Source organism: Ranitomeya variabilis, chromosome 3, assembly GCF_051348905.1.
Source record: "Ranitomeya variabilis isolate aRanVar5 chromosome 3, aRanVar5.hap1, whole genome shotgun sequence".
In the NCBI taxonomy this organism is placed as follows: domain Eukaryota; kingdom Metazoa; phylum Chordata; class Amphibia; order Anura; family Dendrobatidae; genus Ranitomeya; species Ranitomeya variabilis.
In genome coordinates, this window is record NC_135234.1 from 99,266,316 (window position 1) to 99,289,608 (window position 23,293).

The following is a 23,293-nucleotide window of genomic DNA, read 5'->3' on the forward strand; positions in this document are numbered from 1 at the left end:
ATAATATAAAAAAGTTACAAACAGCGCTGATTATTCAGCTTTCAGAGAATTTGCCCGTATATACACAAGTTTCGACCAGCACCACCATTTTGAAAAGTGGGCAGAGCTTCACAGGTAGGGGCGTGACCGTGACGGAGCGGAGCCGACAGATTCATCATTTACATTACAAAAATGGCATAGATTACGACAAACATCCTCTAGTAACTTCATACATGTCGATAATTGCTGATGTCACTTGTGATGCAAATTATGATGACTGTCGGCTGCGCTCCGCCTCTCCATGTGAAGCCCCGCCCACTACAGAATATATAAAAATATGAAAGAAAAAAAATTGATGTACAATTTTTGATGTGTGCTCCATTAAAAACGTCAGCAACAACCAAAAAAGCATTACAAAGCCAGTCCAAAATTACAAGTCTGCAGTCACCCCCCCCCCCCCCCCCACATGTGCACTGTGTGCTGAGGGGATTCAACGGTTTCTGAGCCGGGAAGGTGGGGAATGTATGTGTTATGCATACTGCTGGTCACTAGACAGACACGTCTCTAGATGGGGAGCGGCATTCATCACTACAAGTGTATGGAGCAGCGTCGCGCCCACTGGCCAGGAGTATGTTTAACGCATACGTGCCCACCGATCCCGGCTCAAAAACCAGTGAATCCCCAGTGCACTCGCTGCAGGATTCAGAAGTCTGTAGTCACTGCAGAGTTATCGATTTGGACCGGATAACTCCTTTAACAATATATTAATTCCTATTCAAGAAAAAAAAAAACACACTCCTGTAATGTCAGTATTCCTGGGCCCCATTATCCCCTCCTGTAATGTCAGTATTCCTGGGCCCCATTATCCCCCCCTGTAATGTCAGTATTCCTGGGCCTCATTATCCCCCCTGTAATGTCAGTATTCCTGGACCCCATTATCCCCCCTGTAATGTCAGTATTCCTGGACCCCATTATCCCCCCTGTAATGTCAGTATTCCTGGACCCCATTATCCCCCCTGTAATGTCAGTATTCCTGGACCCCATTATCCCCCCTGTAATGTCAGTATTCCTGGGCCCCGTTATCCCCCCTGTAATGTCAGTATTCCTGGGCCCCGTTATCCCCCCTGTAATGTCAGTATTCCTGGGCCCCATTATCTTCCCTGTAATGTCAGTATTCCTGGGCCTCATTATCCCCCCTGTAATGTCAGTATTCCTGGACCCCATTATCCCCCCTGTAATGTCAGTATTCCTGGACCCCATTATCCCCCCTGTAATGTCAGTATTCCTGGACCCCATTATCCCCCCTGTAATGTCAGTATTCCTGGGCCCCGTTATCCCCCCTGTAATGTCAGTATTCCTGGGCCCCATTATCTTCCCTGTAATGTCAGTATTCCTGGGCCTCATTATCCCCCCTGTAATGTCAGTATTCCTGGGCCCCGTTATCCCCCCTGTAATGTCAGTATTCCTGGGCCCCATTATCCCCCCCTGTAATGTCAGTATTCCTGGGCCCCATTATCCCCCCCTGTAATGTCAGTGTTCCTGGGCCCCGTTATCCCCCCTGTAATGTCAGTATTCCTGGGCCCCATTATCCCCCCCTGTAATGTCAGTATTCCTGGGCCCCGTTATCCCCCCTGTAATGTCAGTATTCCTGGGCCCCGTTATCCCCCCTGTAATGTCAGTGTTCCTGGGCCCCGTTATCCCCCCTGTAATGTCAGTATTCCTGGGCCCCGTTATCCCCCCTGTAATGTCAGTATTCCTGGGCCCCGTTATCCCCCCTGTAATGTCAGTATTCCTGGGCCTAATTATCCCCCCCTGTAATGTCAGTATTCCTGGGCCTAATCATCCCTCCTCACAGCAGAAGCCCCCCATTACGCAGCCCCATACAAGTGGCAGCAGCCATTTCCCTGTGCACCCCTCCAACATGCAGCCCCCATATAGTAACATCATTCATGTTTCTTTGCCCCCATAACCCATCCCCTGACCTCTCACCCTTAGTCCTGCGTCCTGTCCTCACACGGCTCCATGGTGCAGCCCCTCAGCCCTCCCTTCTCCAGCAGCCTCACCACAACGCTGCTTCCTGGTATCGGGTCTGCAGCTGCACCGGAATAAATAAGGCCCCGCCTCTTCCGGTGACGTCACCACACACAGGCGCAGCTCCGTTCTTGCTCATACAAGATGGCAGTTGTCCGAGAATCCTTCCGCCTCGTCTCTATGGTACCAGGAATGCATTCCCGGAAGTGACGTCAGTAAACACTAGCCGGCTGTCTCCGTGGCAGCCGGGGTAGGAGAGGAAGCGGTGCAGTGTGTGACAGCTGTGAGACCAGGTAACATGGAGGCCGGCGGCGCCGCACTGCTGTTCTCTGTTATCAGCCATTTAGGGCAGGGAGCTGGTAACTGTAGTGTTCTTTACTGGGATTAATAACTGGCTGTCCTGGAACCGGATCAGCACAGATGTTTTATCTCTCAGGGGGTCTCCCCACCTGAAACATTCAGGGTCACGGCGTAGCCACAGGCGACAGATGCGGGTCCGTGGGCTGCCTCCATATCTCCCATAGCTGTGACTGCAGCCTGCACATGCGCGGAGTCTGGCAGGTGCCCCCGGTGAGGAGTCTGGCAGGTGCCCCCGGTGAGAGGTCTGGCAGGTGCCCCCGGTGAGGGGTCTGGCAGGTGCCCCCGGTGAGGGGTCTGCCAGTTGCCCCGGGTGAGGGGTCTGCCAGGTGCCCCCGGTGAGGAGTCTGCCAGGTGCCCCCGGTGAGGAGTCTGGCAGGTGCCCCCGGTGAGGAGTCTGGCAGGTGCCCCCGGTGAGGAGTCTGGCAGGTGCCCCCGGTGAGGGGTCTGCCAGGTGCCCCCGGTGAGGAGTCTGGCAGGTGCCCCGGGTGAGGAGTCTGCCAGGTGCCCCCGGTGAGGGGTCTGGCAGGTGCCCCCGGTGAGGAGTCTGCCAGGTGCCCCCGGTGAGGAGTCTGCCAGGTGCCCCCGGTGAGGAGTCTGGCAGGTGCCCCCGGTGAGGAGTCTGGCAGGTGCCCCCGGTGAGGAGTCTGGCAGGTGCCCCCGGTGAGGAGTCTGGCAGGTGCCCCCGGTGAGAGGTCTGGCAGGTGCCCCCGGTGAGGAGTCTGGCAGGTGCCCCCGGTGAGGAGTCTGGCAGGTGCCCCCGGTGAGGAGTCTGGCAGGTGCCCCCGGTGAGAGGTCTGGCAGGTGCCCCCGGTGAGAGGTCTGGCAGGTGCCCCCGGTGAGGGGTCTGGCAGGTGCCCCCGGTGAGGAGTCTGCCAGGTGCCCCCCGGTGAGGAGGGATGTGTCCAGGACCCCGAGTCTTCAGACAGGAGTCTATGAGACACGTATCCTGTGGATGTGATCTAATTGTCTAAGGTGGAACACCCCTCTAGGCTATGTGCACATGCTGTGGATTACTCTGCAGATTTTTCCGGACTGATTTTGGTAAATCGCAGGTAAAACGCACTGGGGATTTCCTGCGGAATTACCGCGGATTTACCGCGTTTTTTTGTGCGGATCCACCTGCAGTTTTACACTTGCGGATTCCTATTATGGAGCAGGTGTAAACCGCCTCGAAATCCGCACAAAGAATTGACATGCTGCGGAATAAACAACGCTACGTTTCCACACTGTTCTGGTAATTTGCTACAATGTATTGTGTGTAAGATGTATCCGGCCAGAGCAGAGGCATAGCTAGGGTTTTGGTTCAGGGGGCGAAACTTCTCAGTGGGCCCCTAACCAGATAACTTTGCTTACAACTCAGTGACGCACCCTAAGGCCGGGGTCACACATGCGAGTTTTACAGACGTAAGAGCGCAGAAACTACGTCCGTAAAACTCGCATAACATACGGCACAATTATTCTCAATGGGGCTGCTCCTATCAGCCGTATATTACGGTTCAGTATTATACGGCTTTCTACGGCCGTACAAAATCGCAGCATGCTGCATTTGTCGGCGTATTGCGCAAAAAAAATCGCCAATGAAAGTCTATGGGGGCGAGAAAAATACGGATTCCACACGGACCTGCAGTGTGACTTGCGAGAAATACGCAGCAGTGTTAGTGAAAAGTCGGTAATTCATTTGCCGGCTTTTCATTTCTCCTGCACAAACCCGACATGATATGAGACATGGTTTACATACAGTAAACCATCTCATATCCCTTTTTTTTGCATATTCCACACTACTAATGTTAGTAGTGTGTATGTGCAAAATTTCAGCGCTGTAGCTGCTGAAATAAAGGGTTAAATGGCGGAAAAAATTGGCGTGGGCTCCCGCGCAATTTTCTCCGCCAGAATGGTAAAGCCAGTGACTGAGGGCAGATATTAATAGCCAGGAGAGGGTCCATGGTTATTGGCCCCCCCGTGGCTAAAAACATCTGCCCCCAGCCACCCCAGAAAAGGCACATCTGGAAGATGCGCCTATTCTGGCACTTGGCCACTCTCTTCCCACTCCCTGTAGCGGTGGGATATGGGGTAATGAAGGGTTAATGCCACCTTGCTATTGTAAGGTGACATTAAGCCAGATTAATAATGGAGAGGCGTCAATTATGACACCTATCCATTATTAATCCAATTGTTTGAAAGGGTTAAAAAACACACACACATGATTTAAAAGTATTTTAATGAAATAAACACAGCAGTTGTTGTAATAATTTATTGTTCGCTCAATCCATTTCCAGGCCCTCGCTTGGCAAAACAATAAACACACAATATACATACCTTCTGATGTCCGATCACTTCCCACGATGTAATCCATCCTAAGGGGTTAACTAATATTACAGGCAGGAGCCCTGCAAATGCAGCTGTGCTCCGTGCCTGTAATCCCCGGCGAATGAATGAAATGTAGGTCATTGACCTACATTTCCTTCAGTCGCGGTGATGCGCCCCCTGGTGGATGTCCTCATATGACCTGGAGCGTGGGAAAAAGTTCCCAGGCTGCAGTTCAGGAGAACATCCAGCAGGGGCGCATCACCGCGACTCAATGTAAGTACAGATCCTGCTTTCCTTTCAGCACCCGGGGATTACAGGCACGAGCGAGTGGTTTATCGCAGCTCGTGCCTGTAATATTAGTTAACCCCTTCAGATGGATTACTTCGTTGGACGTGATCTGACATCAGAAGGTATGTATATTGTGCGTTTATTATTTTGCCAAGCGAGGGTCTGCAAATGGATTGAGAGAGCAATAAATTATTAAAACAACTGCTGTGTTTATTTAATTAAAATACTTTTAAATCATGTGTGTGTGTTTTTTAACCCTTTCAAACAATTGGATTAATAATGGATAGGTGTCATAATTGACGCTTCTCCATTATTAATCTGGCTTAATGTCACCTTACAATAGCAAGGTGGCATTAACCCTTCATTACCCCATAGCCCACCGCTACAGGGAGTGGGAAGAGAGTGGCCAAGTGCCAGAATAGGCGCATCTTCCTGATGTGCCTTTTCTGGGGTGGCTGGGGGCAGATGTTTTTAGCCACGGGGGGGCCAATAACCATGGACCCTCTCCTGGCTATTAATATCTGCCCTCAGTCACTGGCTTTACCATTCTGGCGGAGAAAATTGCGCGGGAGCCCACGCCAATTTTTTCCGCCATTTAACCCTTTATTTCAGCAGCTACAGCGCTGAAATTTTGCACATACACACTACTAACATTAGTAGTGTGGAATATGCAAAAAAAAAGGGGATATGAGATGGTTTACTGTATGTAAACCATGTCTCATATCCTGTCGGGTTTGTGCAGGAGAAATGAAAAGCCGGCAATTGAATTACCGGCTTTTCACAGATATCGCGCTGAATGAAATCTAAATACAGAATATATATATATATGTGTCTCAATGACATATATATATATATATATATATATATATATACATATACATATATACACTCACCGGCCACTTTATTAGGTACACCATGCTAGTAACGGGTTGGACCCCCTTTTGCCTTCAGAGCTGCCTCAATTCTTCGTGGCATAGATTCAACAAGGTGCTGGAAGCATTCCTCAGAGATTTTGGTCCATATTGACATGATGGCATCACACAGTTGCCGCAGATTTGTCGGCTGCACATCCCAAAGATGCTCCATACAAGGCAGGATGGATCCATGCTTTCATGTTGTTTACGCCAAATTCTGACCCTACCATCCGAATGTCGCAGCAGAAATCGAGACTCATCAGACCAAGCAACGTTTTTCCAATCTTCTACTGTCCAATTTCGATGAGCTTGTACAAATTGTAGCCTCAGTTTCCTGTTCTTAGCTGAAAGGAGTGGTACCCGGTGTGGTCTTCTGCTGCTGTAGCCCATCTGCCTCAAAGTTCGACGCACTGTGCGTTCAGAGATGCTCTTAGGCCTACCTTGGTTGTAACGGGTGGTGATTTGAGTCACTGTTGCCTTTCTATCAGCTCGAACCAGTCTGCCCATTCTCCTCTGACCTCTGGCATCAACAAGGCATTTCCGCCCACAGAACTGCCGCTCACTGGATTTTTTTTCTTTTTCGGACCATTCTCTGTAAACCCTAGAGATGGTTGTGCGTGAAAATCCCAGTAGATCAGCAGTTTCTGAAATACTCAGACCAGCCCTTCTGGCACCAACAACCATGCCACGTTCAAAGGCACTCAAATCACCTTTCTTCCCCATACTGATGCTCGGTTTGAACTGCAGGAGATTGTCTTGACCATGTCTACATGCCTAAATGCACTGAGTTGCCGCCATGTGATTGGCTGATTAGAAATTAAGTGTTAACAAGAAGTTGGACAGGTGTACCTAATAAAGTGGCCAGTGAGTGTATATATATACTGTATATATGTTTTCCCGAACATTTGAGCACATAAATCCATTAGATGTCGGTTTTGCAAGCCTGCGAGAAAATCTCGCAGTACGGATGCCATACGGATTACATACGGAGGATGCCATGCGCAAAATACGCTGACACACCCTGCCTACGGATCAATATTTTGGGAACATTTCTCCGTATTACGGCCGTAGTACGGACGTATAATACGTGGCGTATTGTCTTACGCCAAGTGTGACCCCAGCCTAATAGTGGAGGAGAACCTCAGCAGATGACCGCGCTGTTGCTAAAAATAATCTCTATACAAAGACCAACATGGATATTACCACCATATGGTCAGGGGTAGATACCAGTTTTATAGAACATATAGAGATCACTGCACAGTTATAGATGGTGACTTACAGCTGATGTTCTTTCTGCTGGAGAATTTCACTTTTTCCGTCTTTTCCATCTGGCCCAGACCGACATGACAACTTCTTCCAGCCAGAACTCGGCTGCAAAGAAAACAACAGACACATTTCACTTCTCATATTTTCAGCACTGTCCCCAGTGGGACTATTCCCAACCTGCACAATCTCTTCATCCTGCTGATACCCCAATATACCCCCATAGGCAGACTCTATATAGTATAATGCACCCCCATAGGCAGACTCTATATAGTATAATGCACACCCATAGGCAGACTCTCTAGTATAATACACCCCCATAGACAGACTCTCTAGTATAATACACCCCCATAGGCAGACTCTATAGTATAATGCACCCCCCATTGGCAGACTATATAGTATAATGCACCCACCATAGGCAAACTCTCTATTGTATAATGCACTCACATAGGCAGACTCTTCAGTATAATGCACCCCCATAGGCAGCCTCTATAGCGTAATGCAATCACATAGTCAGACTCTATAGTATAATGCGCTGCCCATAGGCAGACTCTACATAATATAAGGCACCCCCAAACCAAACAAAAAAAAATTAAATACAATACTCACCCGAATCACCTCTCCTCCTCGTTCCTCCGCTGCTCCGACCGCCCGCACAGCTCCATACAGTGGGTGCTGAATAGTGACATCATTGCGTCCGCTGTCAGTGTCTGCGTCAGGATCGTCAGACGCTGAGAGGGAGATGATGGGAGAGGGAGTGCAATGCTCCCTCTCTCATCAATGCAGTCAGCTGAATTGGCATCCTGCCAATACAGTTGCGCTTGCGATGACTGGCACCCCCACCTGCTCAGGGACCCCATAGCAGCCGGTTGGCAGAGCAGGGAAATCAAGTCTGCCTGCTCTGCCGCAGAATGTAACTGTATAGGCGCGCTGTGCACATTGATACAGTTACAGTAGGGAAGCTCTGATAGAGCCCACTCAGAGCATGAGGCCCTGGGCGATGACCCGCTCTGCCCCCAGTAGCTACGCTACTGGGCCAGAGTCCTGGCTATCCGCGTCACTTGGGATTTTTCATACTTGCATTTTGCTATAGACATCTCATGTCATGTCATGTTTTACTTCACAGCAGCAATGGCTAAAGACTCGCTATCTGAGGCCGGGTTTCACTTTGATGAACTCAACAAACTCCGCATCTTGGATCCAGATGTCTCTCAGCAAACAACAGAACTGAAGGAGGAATGCAGGGAGTTTGTAGAAAGTAAGTCACTGTCTTGACCTTTTTTCCCCCAATAACTTTGCTTGTTGTTTGTGAGTTGAATCAGTAATTCCACCCAGAGTAAGTAAACCTCTGACAGTCTAATTCTAGAAATGGTTCAGGCTGGATCTAGTCCAGGTAAAACTTCTTATTAAGCAGGGTCTGGTTCTGGTCTTCTTGTTTTCCTATGTAAGAAAAAAAAAAAAAAAAGAAGACATTAGCTTAGGAATTTAATCTCTGCTCCAACGGTGATGCTTCAGCTGGTTCTGCAAGACTGGAAAAGATGGCGTCCCAGGCACCTGACCCTGTGGCCTCCGAGGTAAGGTGAGTGGTGGTCGAGATGTAATCTCTTCCGGTCCAGCAAACGTGGCCATAGCGAGGGCAGTTTCCGGGGTATGAATGCCTTTTTATCGTATAAGTATACATTCCCGACTCTAAACAACATCAGAAAACTCCTTTAAAGGGAAGGTACCGCGTTTGTAGATCATTAATAAATCACTGTAATGTAGCATAACATGCTGCTATAACCAAGTTTTAAATGCATGTGAAACAGATTTCGTGTGTTATATCAGTTTCAAGAAGGCACTGGGGGCTGACATCTTGGTTTCACAGCAGTAGCACAAGACACTAACAGTGTCATTTTACGGCACCCCATGGACATAGGAGATAATAGACCGGCACGGACCCTATCTCTAACATTGTAGCTGCATTATCAGTGAGCTGGGCACGCCTCTGTGGGCTGCACAATTCACTGCTGTAGGTGTGGCAGGCCACCATTTTATTATAGCCCAGTGCTATCTGCCGAGCTCCACTTACTCTATCGCAGGACAGAAGCGCTCACTTGAGCCGGAGGATGGAGAGTGGGGAGTGCGGGTGATTTACCTCCGTGCTCCTCTGTACTCCAGTCCAGGCACTGCACATCCTGAGCAGACATCCTCTGCTCCTAACACACTGCCCTGTGTGCTTCTCCTGCTCTGTCTCCGCCTCCCCACTCACACACAGTTCCGGTAAGAAGCTGCATTCACAGCCTGCAGAGAGGGAGCTGACACCTGGAGGGAGAGCAGGACAGCTGACAGGACAGTGACTAAGGTGGGGGAAGGGGGATGACAAGAATGTTAGTCACAAAACAGGAGAGAAGTAGCATGCACACAACAGGGATCACATACCCTTCCCCCTCTGCTCTCCTGAAATACTCTGTGCTGCAGTCACCCTGTTCCTTCCCCCATATATCTCCCTCTGTGACCCTGGAGGTGACTGTCTCTCCCCATGTGTGCTCTCCATCCCCCTGTGCCTGTTCGCTCTCTCCCCCTGCATGTCTCTCTCCCCATAGGTCGCTCTCGATCCCATGCATATCTCTCTCCCCATGAGTCGCTCTCCCTCTCCCCCTTCCATGTCTCACTCCCCATGGGTCGCTCGCCCTCCTATGCACTCCTCTCCCCCTTGCATGTCTCACTCCCCATGGGTCGCTCGCCCTCCTATGCACTCCTCTCCCCCATGCATGTCTCACTCCCCATGGGTCGCTCTCGCTCCTCTTGCCCCTGCATGTCTCACTCCCCATGGGTCTCTCTCACTCCTATGAACTCCTCTCCTCCTGCATGTCTCTCTCTCTCCATGGGTCACTCTCCCTCCTCTCCCCCCTGCATGTCTCACTCCCCATGGGTCGCTTCCCTCCTGCATGTCTCTATCCCCATGGATCGCTCTCGCTTCTATGCACTCCTCTCCCCCTGCATGTCTCTCTCCCCATGGGTCGCTCTCCCTCCTCTCCCCCTGCATGTCTCTCTCCCCATGGGTCGCTTTTGCTCCTATGCACTCCTCTCCCCCCTGCATGTCTCACTCCCTATATGTCACTCTCACTCCTATGCACTCCTCTCCCCCTGCATGTCTCTCTCCCCATGGGTTGCTCTCACCCCCCCATGGGTCGCTCTCGCTCCTATGCACTCCTCTCCCCCTGCATGTCTCTCTCCCCATAGGTCACTCTCTCTCCTCTCCCCCCCTGCGTGTCTCACTCCCCATGGGTCGCTCTCGCTCCTATGCACTCCTCTCCCCCTGCATGTCTCTCTCCCCATGGGTCACTCTCCTCTCCCCCCCTGCGTGTCTCACTCCCCATGGGTCGCTCTCGCTCCTATGCACTCCTCTTCCCCTGCATGTCTTTCCCCATTGCACACACAGCTCAGTGTTGCGATAACAAGAGCTGCGGGGGTCTTGCTGTCACATGTCAGCGTGACCCCCACAGCTGTGACTGTCTACCACCAGTACTGTTGGTCACAGCGCTGCGGGATGTCAGCGTGATTCCGCAACTGACTGTGACCTGCAGCGATGACCTGCGGTAAAAAAGCAGGCGCGGACCGATGAGACTACTGCTCCCATTGGGCAATGTCTGATGGGAGAGTAGTATCATCTGCTGCTACCTGTGCTCACAGTTTAAAAAAAAAGTTACATTACATACACATTCACATAAAAATAAAAAAAAATTATATTCACGGCGGCGCAGTGATCCACTGCAGGGGGCGATCTCATCCTGTAAGTCTATCTCCGGCTGTCTTTGAGAGCAGTCACATCACTGATGTGACTGCTCTCAAAGTGATCAGGATCGTCATGGGACATTATGGATTATCTTCTCGGCGGGCAGGTGAGGAATATTTGTGGTTTATTTTTGTTGCAGGAGACGAGGGTAAGTATGGTTTAATTAAGATTAAGAAAGGACTTTATTCTGGCTGTGTCTTTATTTACAATACAACTATAGGATTAGTAATCTAGGATAGGTAATGGGTAATAGGTTAGGTGTCTTATATACGCCTCTCCATTACTAAGCTGTGGGTTTGATGTCACCTGACAATAGAAAGGGGACATCAACCCCACAAATATGAAACCAACTTAACACAGGGCAAGTGGGAAGAGCCAGGCAAAGTGCCAGAAAAGACGCATCTAATAGATGCGCCATTTCTGGGGCAGCTGAGAGCTGATGGTTTTTAGCCTTTGGGGGGGGGGGGGGGCAATATCCATGGCCCCTTCCTAGGCTATTAATATCCTGTAGCTGTTTGCATAACCTTTGCTGGTTATTATAGGTGGACCCCACGTAATTTTTTTTGTTTGGGGTCCCCCATTTTAATAGCCAGTAAAGGCTAAGTATACAGTTGTGAGTGTGTGTGTCAGCGTGTGAGCGTCATCGTGCGCACACTCCTCCCATAGACCATCACACTGCTCTCCTGAAATACTCTGCTCCCTCCACCATATATCTCTCTCTGTGACCCCCCCCATAGACCAGCACACTGCCATATGGATCACACATAATGCTGCCATATCTATTTATCACATAATACTCCCATAAAGACCACACATTATACTGCTATATATGTTTATTACATAATACTGCCATATAGATCACACATGATGCCGCCATATATATTTTTTACATAGTACTGTCATATAGACTACACTTGATGCGGACAAGTATTATGTGTGATCTGTGTTATGGCATTATGTGTGATCTATATGACGATATTATATGTGATCTGTATGGTGGTATGTTTGATCAGTATGCTGGAATAATGTAAAAAATATATGATAACTATATTGTGGGATTATGTGTGGCATTATTATGTGACATTATATGGTGGTTTTATGTGTGATCTACATGGTGTTGTGTGTGATCTATATAACGGTATTATGTGTGATCTATATGGCGGTATTATGAGAACACTATGGCGGTATGTGTGATCTATATGATGGTATTATATGAGAACTATATGGCACCATTATGTGTGATCTATATGGTGGTATTATGTGAGAGCTATATGATGTTTATAGCCTAGGAAGGGGTTAATACCCATGGATCTTCCCAGGCTATGAATATCAGCCCGCAGCTGTATATTTAGCCTTTACTGGCTATTAAAATAGGGGGACCCCCAAAAAACAGCGTGGGGTCCCCCTATAATTACTAACCAGAAAAGGCTATGCAGATAGCTGCGGGCTGATGTTAATAGCCTAAGAAGGGGCCATGGATATTGCACCCACCCCCTTCCCCGGCTACAAATACCAGCTCAAAGCCACCCCTGAAATGGCGCATCTAGATGCTCCAATTCCGGCACTTAGCCTCTCTCTTCCCACTACCCTGTAGAGGTGTCATATGGGTAATATTTGTGGGGTTAATGTCACCTTTGTATTGTAAGGTGACATCAAGCTGGCTTAGTAATGGAGAGGCGTCAATAAGGCTTCTATCCATTACCAATCCTATAGTTGTTAAGGGGTTAAATAAACACACAGCCAGAATAAAGTATTTTAAGGAAATAAAACACAACACAGTTTCTCATCTTTATTAGTCAGCTAATCCATGCAACGCCCTCTATCTCCTGAAAAAAAATAAAATAAATAAACCAGCAGTATACTCCCTATTCCCGCACACACACATACACACAGATACACACGGACACCCGCACACAGACACGCACATATTCACAGTTCAGTCTCCGCGCACACTCTTCCTCCTCCCTATCTGCAACGTTTATCGCACGCAACTCCGCAGAAAAACCACATATTTTTACACCTGCAGTTTTGCGGCGGATTTGCCTAACTCAGTGGAAGTCAATGGGTGCAGAAACGCTGCAGATTCGCAAAAAGAATTGACATGCTGCGGAAAATAAAACCCTGCAATTCCGCACGTATTTTTTCCGCAGCATGTGCACAACAATTCTCAATTTCCCATTGACTAATATTGGTTGTGCACTACACTGCAGATTTGATGCAATTCCGCGCATCCAAAAACGCTGCAGAAACGCATCAAAATCATACAAGTGTCTCACCCCTTCTATTCCATGTGTATCTCTCTCCCTATCACGCTCCATGTGTCTCACCCCTTCTATTCCATGTGTATCTCTCTCCCTATCACGCTCCATGTGTCTCACCCCTGCTGTTCCATGTGTATCTCTCTCCCCATCACGCTCCATGTGTCTCACCCCTGCTGTTCCATGTGTGTATCCCCATCACGCTCCATGTGTCTCACCCCTGCTATTCCATGTGTATCTCTCTCCCCATCACGCTCCATGTGTCTCACCCCTGCTATTCCATGTGTATCTCTCTCCCCATCACGCTCCATGTGTCTCACCCCTGCTGTTCCATGTGTATCTCTCTCCCCATCACGCTCCATGTGTCTCACCCCTGCTATTTCCGTGTATCTCTCTCCCCATCATGCTCCATATGTGTCTCACTCATCATACTACATGTCTCTTCTTCTCTCCCATCAGTCTCTCTCAGCCATACTAATGCATCTCTCCCCTCCATCCACATTGCCTGGCCATTCACTGCAGACCTGGATCTCCTTCTTATCTTACTGATGGAGGAGTCACAGACAGCTCCTCTCAGATAATGCTGCTCCATACACACCACATGTCTTCACTCTTCCTCCAGTCCACCATGCTGCTGAGCCCACTGTGTTCTGCTCCTCTGTAACAAGCTGTGTTTCTGATGCAGTAACTGCTGGTGATAGCAGATCACAGGGCAGTCACACACAAAATGGCTCTGCCCTGTGATGCTGCTCTTCATTCTGCCCCAGGGATATTAGACCACCCAAAAGGGGAGGGAAAGGGTGATGTCAGCAGTTACTGCCCCAATTTTCCAGCTAAGGCTGCTTTCACACTAGCATCGGTACGGGCCCATCGCAGTGCGTCGGCCCGACGTACCGACGCACGTTGTGAAAATAATGTCCGACGTGGGCAGCGGAAGCAGTCTTACGACGCTTCCTCTGCCCCATTGTAACGTCCGGGGAGGAGGGGGCGGAGTTTCGGCCGCGCATGCGCAGACGAAAATGGCGGACACGACGCGCAAAAAACGTTACATGAAACGTTTTTTTGTGCCGACGGTCCACCAAAACACGACGCAACCATCGCACGACGGATGCGACGTGTGGCGATACGTCGCAATGCGTCGGTAATGTTAGTCTATGGGGAAAAAAACGCATCCTGCAGACAACTTTGCAGGATGCGTTTTTTCTCCTAAACGACGCATTGCGACGTATTGCTAACTACGCTAGTGTGAAAGTAGCCTAACAGTAAAGCTGGTAAGCCTTACTATAGCTGCTTGAGGTCTAAAACGGAAAATGCTCCCCCTAGTGGTAAATATATATATATTTGTAAGAAAATATATAATATTTTTCATATAGAAATGTTTGCAAACAGTGCAAACATTGCATTAATACATTTTATTTACTATTTTAAGCTTAATTTCACAAAAAAACAAACTACAAAATAACTGGTTATTGATGGCACTTTCCCTTTAATAGGAACCTGTCACCATTTTTTTCATGTATGAGCCAATACCTTCACATTCCTCAGCGCATTTTCTACATTACAGAAAGTTGTATATTATGTCCCGACTCCACTGTATATCCCCAAAAACCTTTTGAAGTGCCCCAGCGAGATATGCAAATTCGGACGTTTTGGTCCGATGACGTCATTGCATCGTTGTTTGTTCCTCCTCTTTCCCGATGAATGCCGCCCTCCCACTGTGGTTGATGCAGGTGATGCGTCCTGTGTCATCCACATAGCCGAACGAAATCTCATGCCTGTGCAGGGACGTCGCCGGCTCGCTGCAGGCGCACTTTACTCTGCCCTGCTGCAGAGCTTAAAACCTGGCTCCTGCTTACTGGAACCATTTCGCCCATATTGCTTTGATCCCTGTTGCCAGAATTAAACTCTATTCCGACGGTGAAATAATATATCAGCAAAATGGTTCCAGTTTTAGGTTTTGGCTCTGCCTGCAGTACAGCAGAGCAAAGTGTGCCAGTTCAGGACTTGATATTCACATCCACAGCAGGAGGACAATATGTAGCAGGAGAGAGGAGGGGCAGGCGCAGCTGCAGTGACCCCATCAGACCAGAAAACAGTCTGGAGAGCACTGAATCCCACCAGAAGCATATGATGGGAATCCTGGTATAAATGGACCAACTGGATGTTTAGAAAGGGTTGTGTAGAAGTAAATACAAGGAAAATTCTGTAAAACTGTCTAATTTTTAAAGGGGTGTGGGTTCATAGGAAAAGGGTGTTACCTTGCAGCAAACAATGTGCCAAAACGTTGGCAAAAATTCTACCAAGGAGTAAGGAAACTAATAGATGGTGTAAACTTAACGTCTAAGGCCGGCGTCACACTAGCGAGTTTTACGGACGTAAGAGCGCAGAAAATACGTCTGTAAAACTCGCCAAACAAACGGCACAATTATTCTCAATGGGTCTGGTCCTATCAGCCGTATATTACAGTTCAGTATTATACGGCTTTCTACGGCTGTACAAAATCGCAGCATGCTGCGTTTGTCAGCGTATTGCGCAAAAAAACGCCAATGAAAGTCTATGGGGGCGAGAAAAATACGGATTCCACACGGACCAGCAGTGTGACTTGCGAGAAATACGCAGCGGTGTTAGTGAAAAGCCGGTAATTCAATTGCCGGCTTTTCATTTCCCGTTCACAAACCCGACAGGATATGAGACATGGTTTACATACAGTAAACCATCTCATATCCCCTTTTTTTTTTGCATATTCCACACTACTAATGTTAGTAGTGTGTATGTGCAAAATTTGGGCGCTGTAGCTGCTAAAATAAAGGGTTAAATGGCGGAAAAAATTGGCGTGGGCTCCCGCGCAATTTTCTCCGCCAGAGTGGTAAAGCCAGTGACAGAGGGCAGATATTAATAGCCTAGAGAGGGTCCATGGTTATTGGCCCCCCTGGCTACAAACATCTGCCCCCAGCCACCCCAGAAAAGGCACATCTGGAAGATGCGCCTATTCTGGCACTTGGCCACTCTCTTCCCACTCCCGTGTAGCGGTGGGATATGGGGTAATGAAGAGTTAATGCCACCTTGCTATTGTAAGGTGACATTAAGCCAGATTAATAATGGAGAGGCGTCAATTATGACACCTATCCATTATTAATCCACATATCTCGAGCTGAATTAAACATAAATACAGAATATATATATATATATACACTGTATATATGTTTTCCCGAACATTTGAGCACATAAATCCATTAGATGTCGGTTTTGCAAGCCTGCGAGAAAATATCGCAGTACGGATGCCATACTGATTACATACGGAGGATGCCATGCGCAAAATACGCTGACACACCCTGCCTACGGATCACTATTTTGGGAAGATTTCTCCGTATTACGGCCGTAAAAAACGGACCGTATTGTCTTACGCTGAGTGTGACTCCAGCCTAATTGTTTCATCTTTTTCCCCCACAAATCCAACTTTGTAATGTATCTTATCAAAGAAATCTGCCTTTTTTTTTCTCCTTCTGGACTGATCATTTATTCTTAAAATTTACAGGTAAAATGTGTCTTCAGTGAATACAGACTCTCATTACTGAGATAGGAGATGGCAGTTGGTGCTCAAAGTTCTATGGAAAACTGGAACTGTCGTTTCAGGAGAACTTGCAGCAGAAAATCTCTGTCTCTAGCTCCTTCCTTCTTCTCCCTTTTCCATAGAATTTTTTCAAAAGCACCAGCTGTCATGTGCACATGAAAAAAAAAATCAGGGCATGCAGACCCTGTGAGCCACAGCGCAACAAGATCAGCAATTCCAGTATGCCCCGATTTTCTCGCGTGCAGATAAGAGCTGAAACATTGGAAAAACTTTAGTGAATCCGAAGTAAACCATTCCGTTCAGCATAACTATTTTCCTCCCTTGTGTGCTGAAGTATTGTACATGATATTTCGGAGTGAAACATACCTGGCTGAAGTTACACAACCAGCATGGATCCGGCGCTGGCTGTGCATCGGGCAGCATGGATCCGGCGCTGGCTGTGCATTGGGCAGCATGGATCCGGCGCTGGCTGTGCATTGGGCAGCATGGATCCGGCGCTGGCTGTGCATTGGGCAGCATGGATCCGGCGCTGGCTGTGCATTGGGCAGCATGGATCCGGCGCTGGCTGTGCATCGGGCAGCATGGATCCGGCGCTGGCTGTGCATCGGGCAGCATGGATCCGGCGCTGGCTGTGCATCGGGCAGCATGGATCCGGCGCTGGCTGTGCATCCACTGTCGAGCTACCTTTTAAGCCTCTTGTCAGTCATTATGGGTCACGTTGGTTGCATCTTTAGACTTTCTAGTGTAAGTTCACTCCACCTATTAGTTGACTAAAATTTTGGCGCATTTCTTGGAAGATGACATTACACGTTCCAGTGAAACCATGCGCCTTGTCAGATGAATTCTAGGAAGCCCCTAATACACATTATTAAGGCATTTAGCAAGTAAATCCCCCCCCCCCCTATATTCACAAGGGTGAATGTACTGAGATGGTATCACAATTTACAAGTGCACTCGAGTTTCCGATTTATATTCTTTGGGCACCACACAAGTATATCCTGTGACACGAGCCTCTTTTTTTGTGTTTCAGAAATAGGTGATTTTCAAAAAATAGTAGGCGGTTTAATAGAACTAGTGGATCAGCTGGCTAAAGAAACCGAGAGTGAGAAAATGAAGGTAAGAGCCTATGAGACTTGAGCCAGCCGTACGTAGATTAACCATAGCGTGGAGCCGCAGCTCGGAGTGCAGACGGGCATAAACATCAGCACTTAAAATATGAGATAATCAGTCTGTTCTCAGCGTCAGTGGAGATCCGGAATCACAGGTGAAGGTTTCCAACATCTGCTGCCTGAATAAAACATGAGATAATCTGCTGTGGCCTCTGAATTCCCACTCAGGCCGCGTAATCCTGGATGTACTGAAGAAACTCCTATGTAAATGTTAGTTCTGAAAGTAAATACACGGTTACTGTTCATTCATTCCTGATCATCAGCTGTGCATACGTTCTGCTGATCAGCTGATAAATAAGCCAGTGATCGTTCTCCGGCTACGTTCTGGAAGCAACCTACATGGCTTGTTTTTTTGACTTTTTTTTTTCCCATCCAGTGCAGGCACATGTAAAGCTCCTCTCGCCTTTTGACAGCTTTTTCGAGAATGCACAGGTCGCGGCTTAGTGGCTGCTCCCGCCAGAATGAGGCAAATGGGCCAACAGTCCAGTATGTACGGGGGCCTCTGTACTTTTTCCTGACAGATAATGTAGTGGGAGAGAAGTTTCAATGGACGACCCTTTTCTTCAGCCCCAAGATAAACTCCTTCCTGTGGCAGCTCATCAGCGGCTCTCACAGCCGGGCAGCATGGAGCACTAGGCTGTCTCTGGGGGTCCCAGTAAGAATGGATGGAGCGGCAGTGCACGTGATCAATTATGGCACAGCTAACACCAGGCTCTTCAGAGCTCTGGCTCTGGGGATCGGTGGGGGTCCCAGAGGTCGGACTCCATCGATTGGGAAGTTATCCCCGAATCCCTTAGATAGGGGATAACTTCTAAACTTGTGAATGCTCCTTTAAGGCCAATGTATATCTTTTGTTTTGACCATTAGGCCATTGGAGCCCGTAATCTGTTAAAATCCATTGCCAAGCAGCGAGAAGCCCAGCAACAGCAGCTGCAGGCGCTGATCACAGAGAAGAAGATGCAGCTCGAAAGGTAAGACCTCCGCAGCAGCGTATATAACTTGATGTTGTGGTCATCACTACATGCACTGGTCTATACTGGGTTTGAAAGTCTGAACAGGCAGAGCTGCAGTGCAAGGGGGAGATGCTGCAGTGCAAGGGGGAGATGCAGAAATATCCCGATGAAGATACCCGCAAAATCCTACAAATAATCTGAGAGTAAGGACATATCCCTTTCTGCACCAAAATGCTCAGTAGCTTTGACCATTGTTTTTATTTTTTAAAGCACTGCATAATGGGGCGAACACTATTTACTGTGGGATGTCATAAAAGCTCCTGTAGACAGGGCTGTGGAGTCGGTACGCCAAACCTCAGACTCCACAGCCCTGCCCGTAGATGTAACGTGTAGGTGCGTATTTCAGAAATACAGCAAATTCTCCTGTTTTCGTTTTTTTTTCAGGTATCGAAGAGAATATGAGGCTCTATGTAAAGTAGAAGCAGAACAGAATGAATTCATAGACCAGTTCATCCTACAGAAGTGACACCTAGAACATTTCATGGAATCCTCTCCTGGACACATCACATAGAGACCATTTTCCCTAGACCCATGTGGTGATCACTCTCCTTACGAGGACACAATTAGTAAAAGCTGTTCAGATTTCATTGTTTGGAGCCTCTTGTCCGGACCAGTCTCCCCTCCATGGCCGAGCAGCCCTGAAGATCATCATATGTTACAGAATTGATTTTGCACAAATACTTTTCTTGTTCGTACAAAGTGTAAATGGGCACGGCCTTCTCATATTCCTTTCTGGTTTTGAACCGTGGATTATCACTGTGTCTGACCTGCACTAACACAGAAAGCCATTCATTTATAAAGTACTTCAATAGCTGAAACTGGTCTCAGGCCTCATTCAGACATCAGTGATCTTTCTCATACAGAAAAAAACGCTCTCCGTGTTCCATCACTGGTTTTAACCTGTTTCATCCATGTTTGGTCAGAGTGTGAGGTTTTGCCATCCGTTTATCTTTGCCGAAAAAAAAGGTTTTTTTCAAGCTTCTTGTAATAGTCTGTAAAAAATCGTACAGCACATGGACCCATAGACTTGCATTGGCGAGTCCGTTCCCAGACTCGGATCAAAATTGGACATGTCTCCATGATTGTGTGCGGACCACTCGGTATGAAGAAATACACAGACACGTGAACAGCCCCAAAGACGATAATAGGTATGAGTCATATCCGTGATAAAACTTGTATGAGAAAAACTGACGTCTGAATGAGGACCTAGGCTGGGTTCCATAAGTCCAGTAGTAACCGCTCTCCATTTTTAGTCCATAAATTTACAATCCTAGGAATAGAAAGCCCTACTATTCCCTCTAATGGGAGACCCCATTGCCATCAGTGTTTTACCACTATTCTTACAACTATCACATTGGGGGGGGGAAAACAATGTACCAGACAAGATAATCCATATTGTGTGTGACCATCACTGTTCGATTAGGAGGCAAATACACCTTGAGTGGCCATACACAATAGATGAACGTCGCCCAGAGCCACCCATTTTGGATGGACATTAAAACCATCCAGTACGTATAGTGGTATCCCAACTCCTCATTGAAGATGCTTGATTCTTTTTTTTTATCACCAGAAGTAAGCGGCTTACTTCTTTCTCCCCTTGAGATCATACACATGTGCGGCTGGCTATAGAGGGTTGAATGCGATAGCTGAATAGGCATTTTTTGTTGATGGCTGACAGGTATCTAAAGAGTATGGCCGGCTGTAGGCTAATTTACGCACGTTATTTTGTCGCCATAACAGCAAATCCACCCCGCAGCCCTGATGTGCGAACGTAGCCTTAAAGTAGCCATACACATTAGATGGCTGTTGGCCGTATGATGCTTCGGCTGACCGCCATCTGTCATTCAGACAAGCGCTCCTGTGTTTTCTATGACCGGTATGTCGCCCTGTGGGTTAATTCCAGGAGAACAAAGCGATCAGCAGTCCATAATCGGACACGTGTGATTCACATCGCCACCGGCCATCAGTCTGCCCCATACACATCTGCCAGATGGCTAAACCCATCGATAGGGGCAAGGTCTGGCCAACATTAGTCTAATGTGTATGGGGGCCTTTAGCTTTATCAAAGATCGAGGGGGGTAGTTTCCAATCATTGTCTGGCTTGTGTCTGTTAGTTCCTTACCTTTCATGTGTCACATTCCACACTTCCATTAGACAAGCATTGTCACAGTGACATTTCTATGTAGGGTCCATGCCAGTGTTATACATGTATTTTTCAATAGGTGAAATCTGCAGTGGAAATCAAAAGCATTTTCCCCAAACGGCAGATGTGGTATCCAGCGTGCCATGAATTCCTGCCGTGTGTGGATCAGGTTTGTTCTGTAAAACCGCTGTGGATTTTTATTTGCAGCTACGACTAAATCTAGCGTTCCTGATGGTGTGAATTCTGGATGTTTTTATATTGACCATCTATTACAAGGTGCAGCTCCCGAAAAATATAATCCAGTAACAGCAGAGAGGTCCGGACCCTCCAATGTTCTCCTTGCTCCGTCACATGTAGTTGTATGGATGTAGCAATCTTATTCTTCAGCTCTTGTTGAAGCCACAAAGTTTTCTAAACTATTTCACAGATCCTGTATAGGTACAATGAGAAATACTAGAATTGCTCGGGAAGCAAAAATTCTCCCAAATACTCCGAATATACATATCTAAACACTTTATCAACATTTCAAGACGACGTGAGTGAAATCTCACCGAATCATTTCATGCCACGAGAGCAAGTCAGACATTACAGGTTTATTAACATTGCGTTCCCCACTTGTCCTGTACATCATTGTTCTTGGGATATTTATATATGTGCATTTTATTTCTTATTTTCAGACATATAATATTCTTATTTTGATGTTTTTTTCATTTCTTTTTTTATGCCAGTGTGCAGATTTGTGTTCCTGGTGTTCTTGCTTGCATATTGCATAGGTTTGGAAGCCAAACTGTTTGCATTGCATTTATAGTTATTAACCTTTTCCCTACTGCAGAGTTTCTGAAGTCCTTCTCCACCCAATAAGTTATATTTTTAGAATTTCCTTAGTATTACATAGGAGATAATTATGGCCAGCGCAGCAAATATTCTCTCTGAAATATTGTGAAATCATTACCTGTTGAGGGGCCTGGAATTGGAGAAAGTGTGTTTTTTTCCCCTGTCGTCTTTAGAAGAACCCATGGCTCATGTGAATACATGGCTAAGATAACCAATGTCAAAACCGGCAAATATGTCCTAATAACTAATTGTTACACAGCATTTCAATGTAACACCTGACGTATGGTTCCAGAACGACACAGAGAACCATTCATAGATCAAATATTAAATCTGCATTTATTAATTCCGAAAAAAGAAGTTAAATTAAACAAGGATACCTCAAAAAAGGGACACAATGTATAATCGATATAATCCTAGTAACAGCGTGAGAAAAAAGACAATGCTAAACAGATACGGTATATGGACTACTATTTCCCCGGATAAAGCAAGCTCTGCTGCACATATGGCCCAGCTCTCATTGATATTATGAATAAAATTACCTTAATTAAAGAAGAGCTGCTGTATATGATGTCCCTGCACCCATAAGCACGTTTCGCCCTGCTTTTTCAGGGGACCGTCTTGGTTTTTTTTTTTTAAATGTTCTGAATTAATAAATGTATATCTTTTATATATGATCATTTTTTCATTCTGGAACCATTATTGTGGCATCCAGGTGGTGTGTTTTAAGATGATAAATGGACAGAGAAGAGTCCATGTTAGAGCCGCCTTCACACTTGCATTCTAGTGACACATTTGCTCTAGATTAATTTGCAATTCAAACCTGCTCACTTTTTGTATTTCGTAATAGAGTGCCTTATGTGCAATATTTTATTTGCTTTTATTTTATAAAATTACATGGTTGAAATAAAACGCTTGTGCTGGTTTTGTGTTTAACCGTTTATTATCTGCATTCTCTTTTGGATTTTTTTTTTTTACAGTTTTATTAATTTGATCAGACTATGTTCCATAAGATGATATATGTGTGTACAGAAAAACACACATTTAATTGAATTACATTCCTGGGAGGCTAGTCTGCGAGTTACAGATGAACTGTGAAAACTTGACAAATAATTCATTTAAACAGAACATTGCTTACAGGAGTTATCCAGGATTTTTATCAGATTTGTGTATTAAACTGAACTAACATTCTGGTATGCTTGTTCTGCATCGGGATGATCTCTACCAGTACAGCCACCAAATCCCCTGCTTCATGTCACCTCTCATCATCAGAGCTGTTCTTCCTCTTCTGGTCTGATCTATTGCTGAGGCGTCACTGCAGACGTCATGCTGATTGACAGCCGGATCCCTGGAATTAGGCAGCGGAGAGCCAGCTGTCAATCAGCATG

General features: G+C 47.0%; 2 protein-coding genes across 5 annotated transcripts in view; one reads left to right on the forward strand and one right to left on the reverse strand.

Annotated features, from left to right (window-relative positions):
• The window catches only part of TNFAIP1 (TNF alpha induced protein 1), a 42,690-nt gene extending 40,523 nt beyond the window's left edge, over positions 1-2,167 (reverse strand). Inside the window, exon 1 of one of the 3 annotated variants that reach the window (XM_077294416.1) lies at positions 1,969-2,167. The gene's annotated coding sequence lies outside the window, so the exon portion shown is untranslated. The remainder of the gene's footprint in view (positions 1-1,968) is intronic. The other 2 variants (XM_077294417.1, XM_077294415.1) reach the window with 2 other exon arrangements.
• Positions 2,117-22,830, forward strand: IFT20 (intraflagellar transport 20). 2 transcript variants are annotated; one of them, XM_077294419.1, is made up of 5 exons: positions 2,117-2,303; positions 8,269-8,400; positions 17,780-17,865; positions 18,786-18,889; positions 19,316-22,830. In XM_077294419.1, the coding sequence occupies exons 2-5, from the start codon at positions 8,274-8,276 to the stop codon at positions 19,395-19,397; spliced, it is 399 nt and encodes a 132-aa protein (XP_077150534.1). In that variant the 5' UTR covers positions 2,117-2,303; positions 8,269-8,273; the 3' UTR covers positions 19,398-22,830. The 2 variants fall into 2 exon arrangements, with proteins under 2 accessions (XP_077150534.1, XP_077150535.1); XM_077294420.1 differs by having other exon boundaries at positions 2,175-2,303; positions 8,272-8,400.
• The last annotated feature ends 463 nt before the right edge of the window (positions 22,831-23,293 follow it).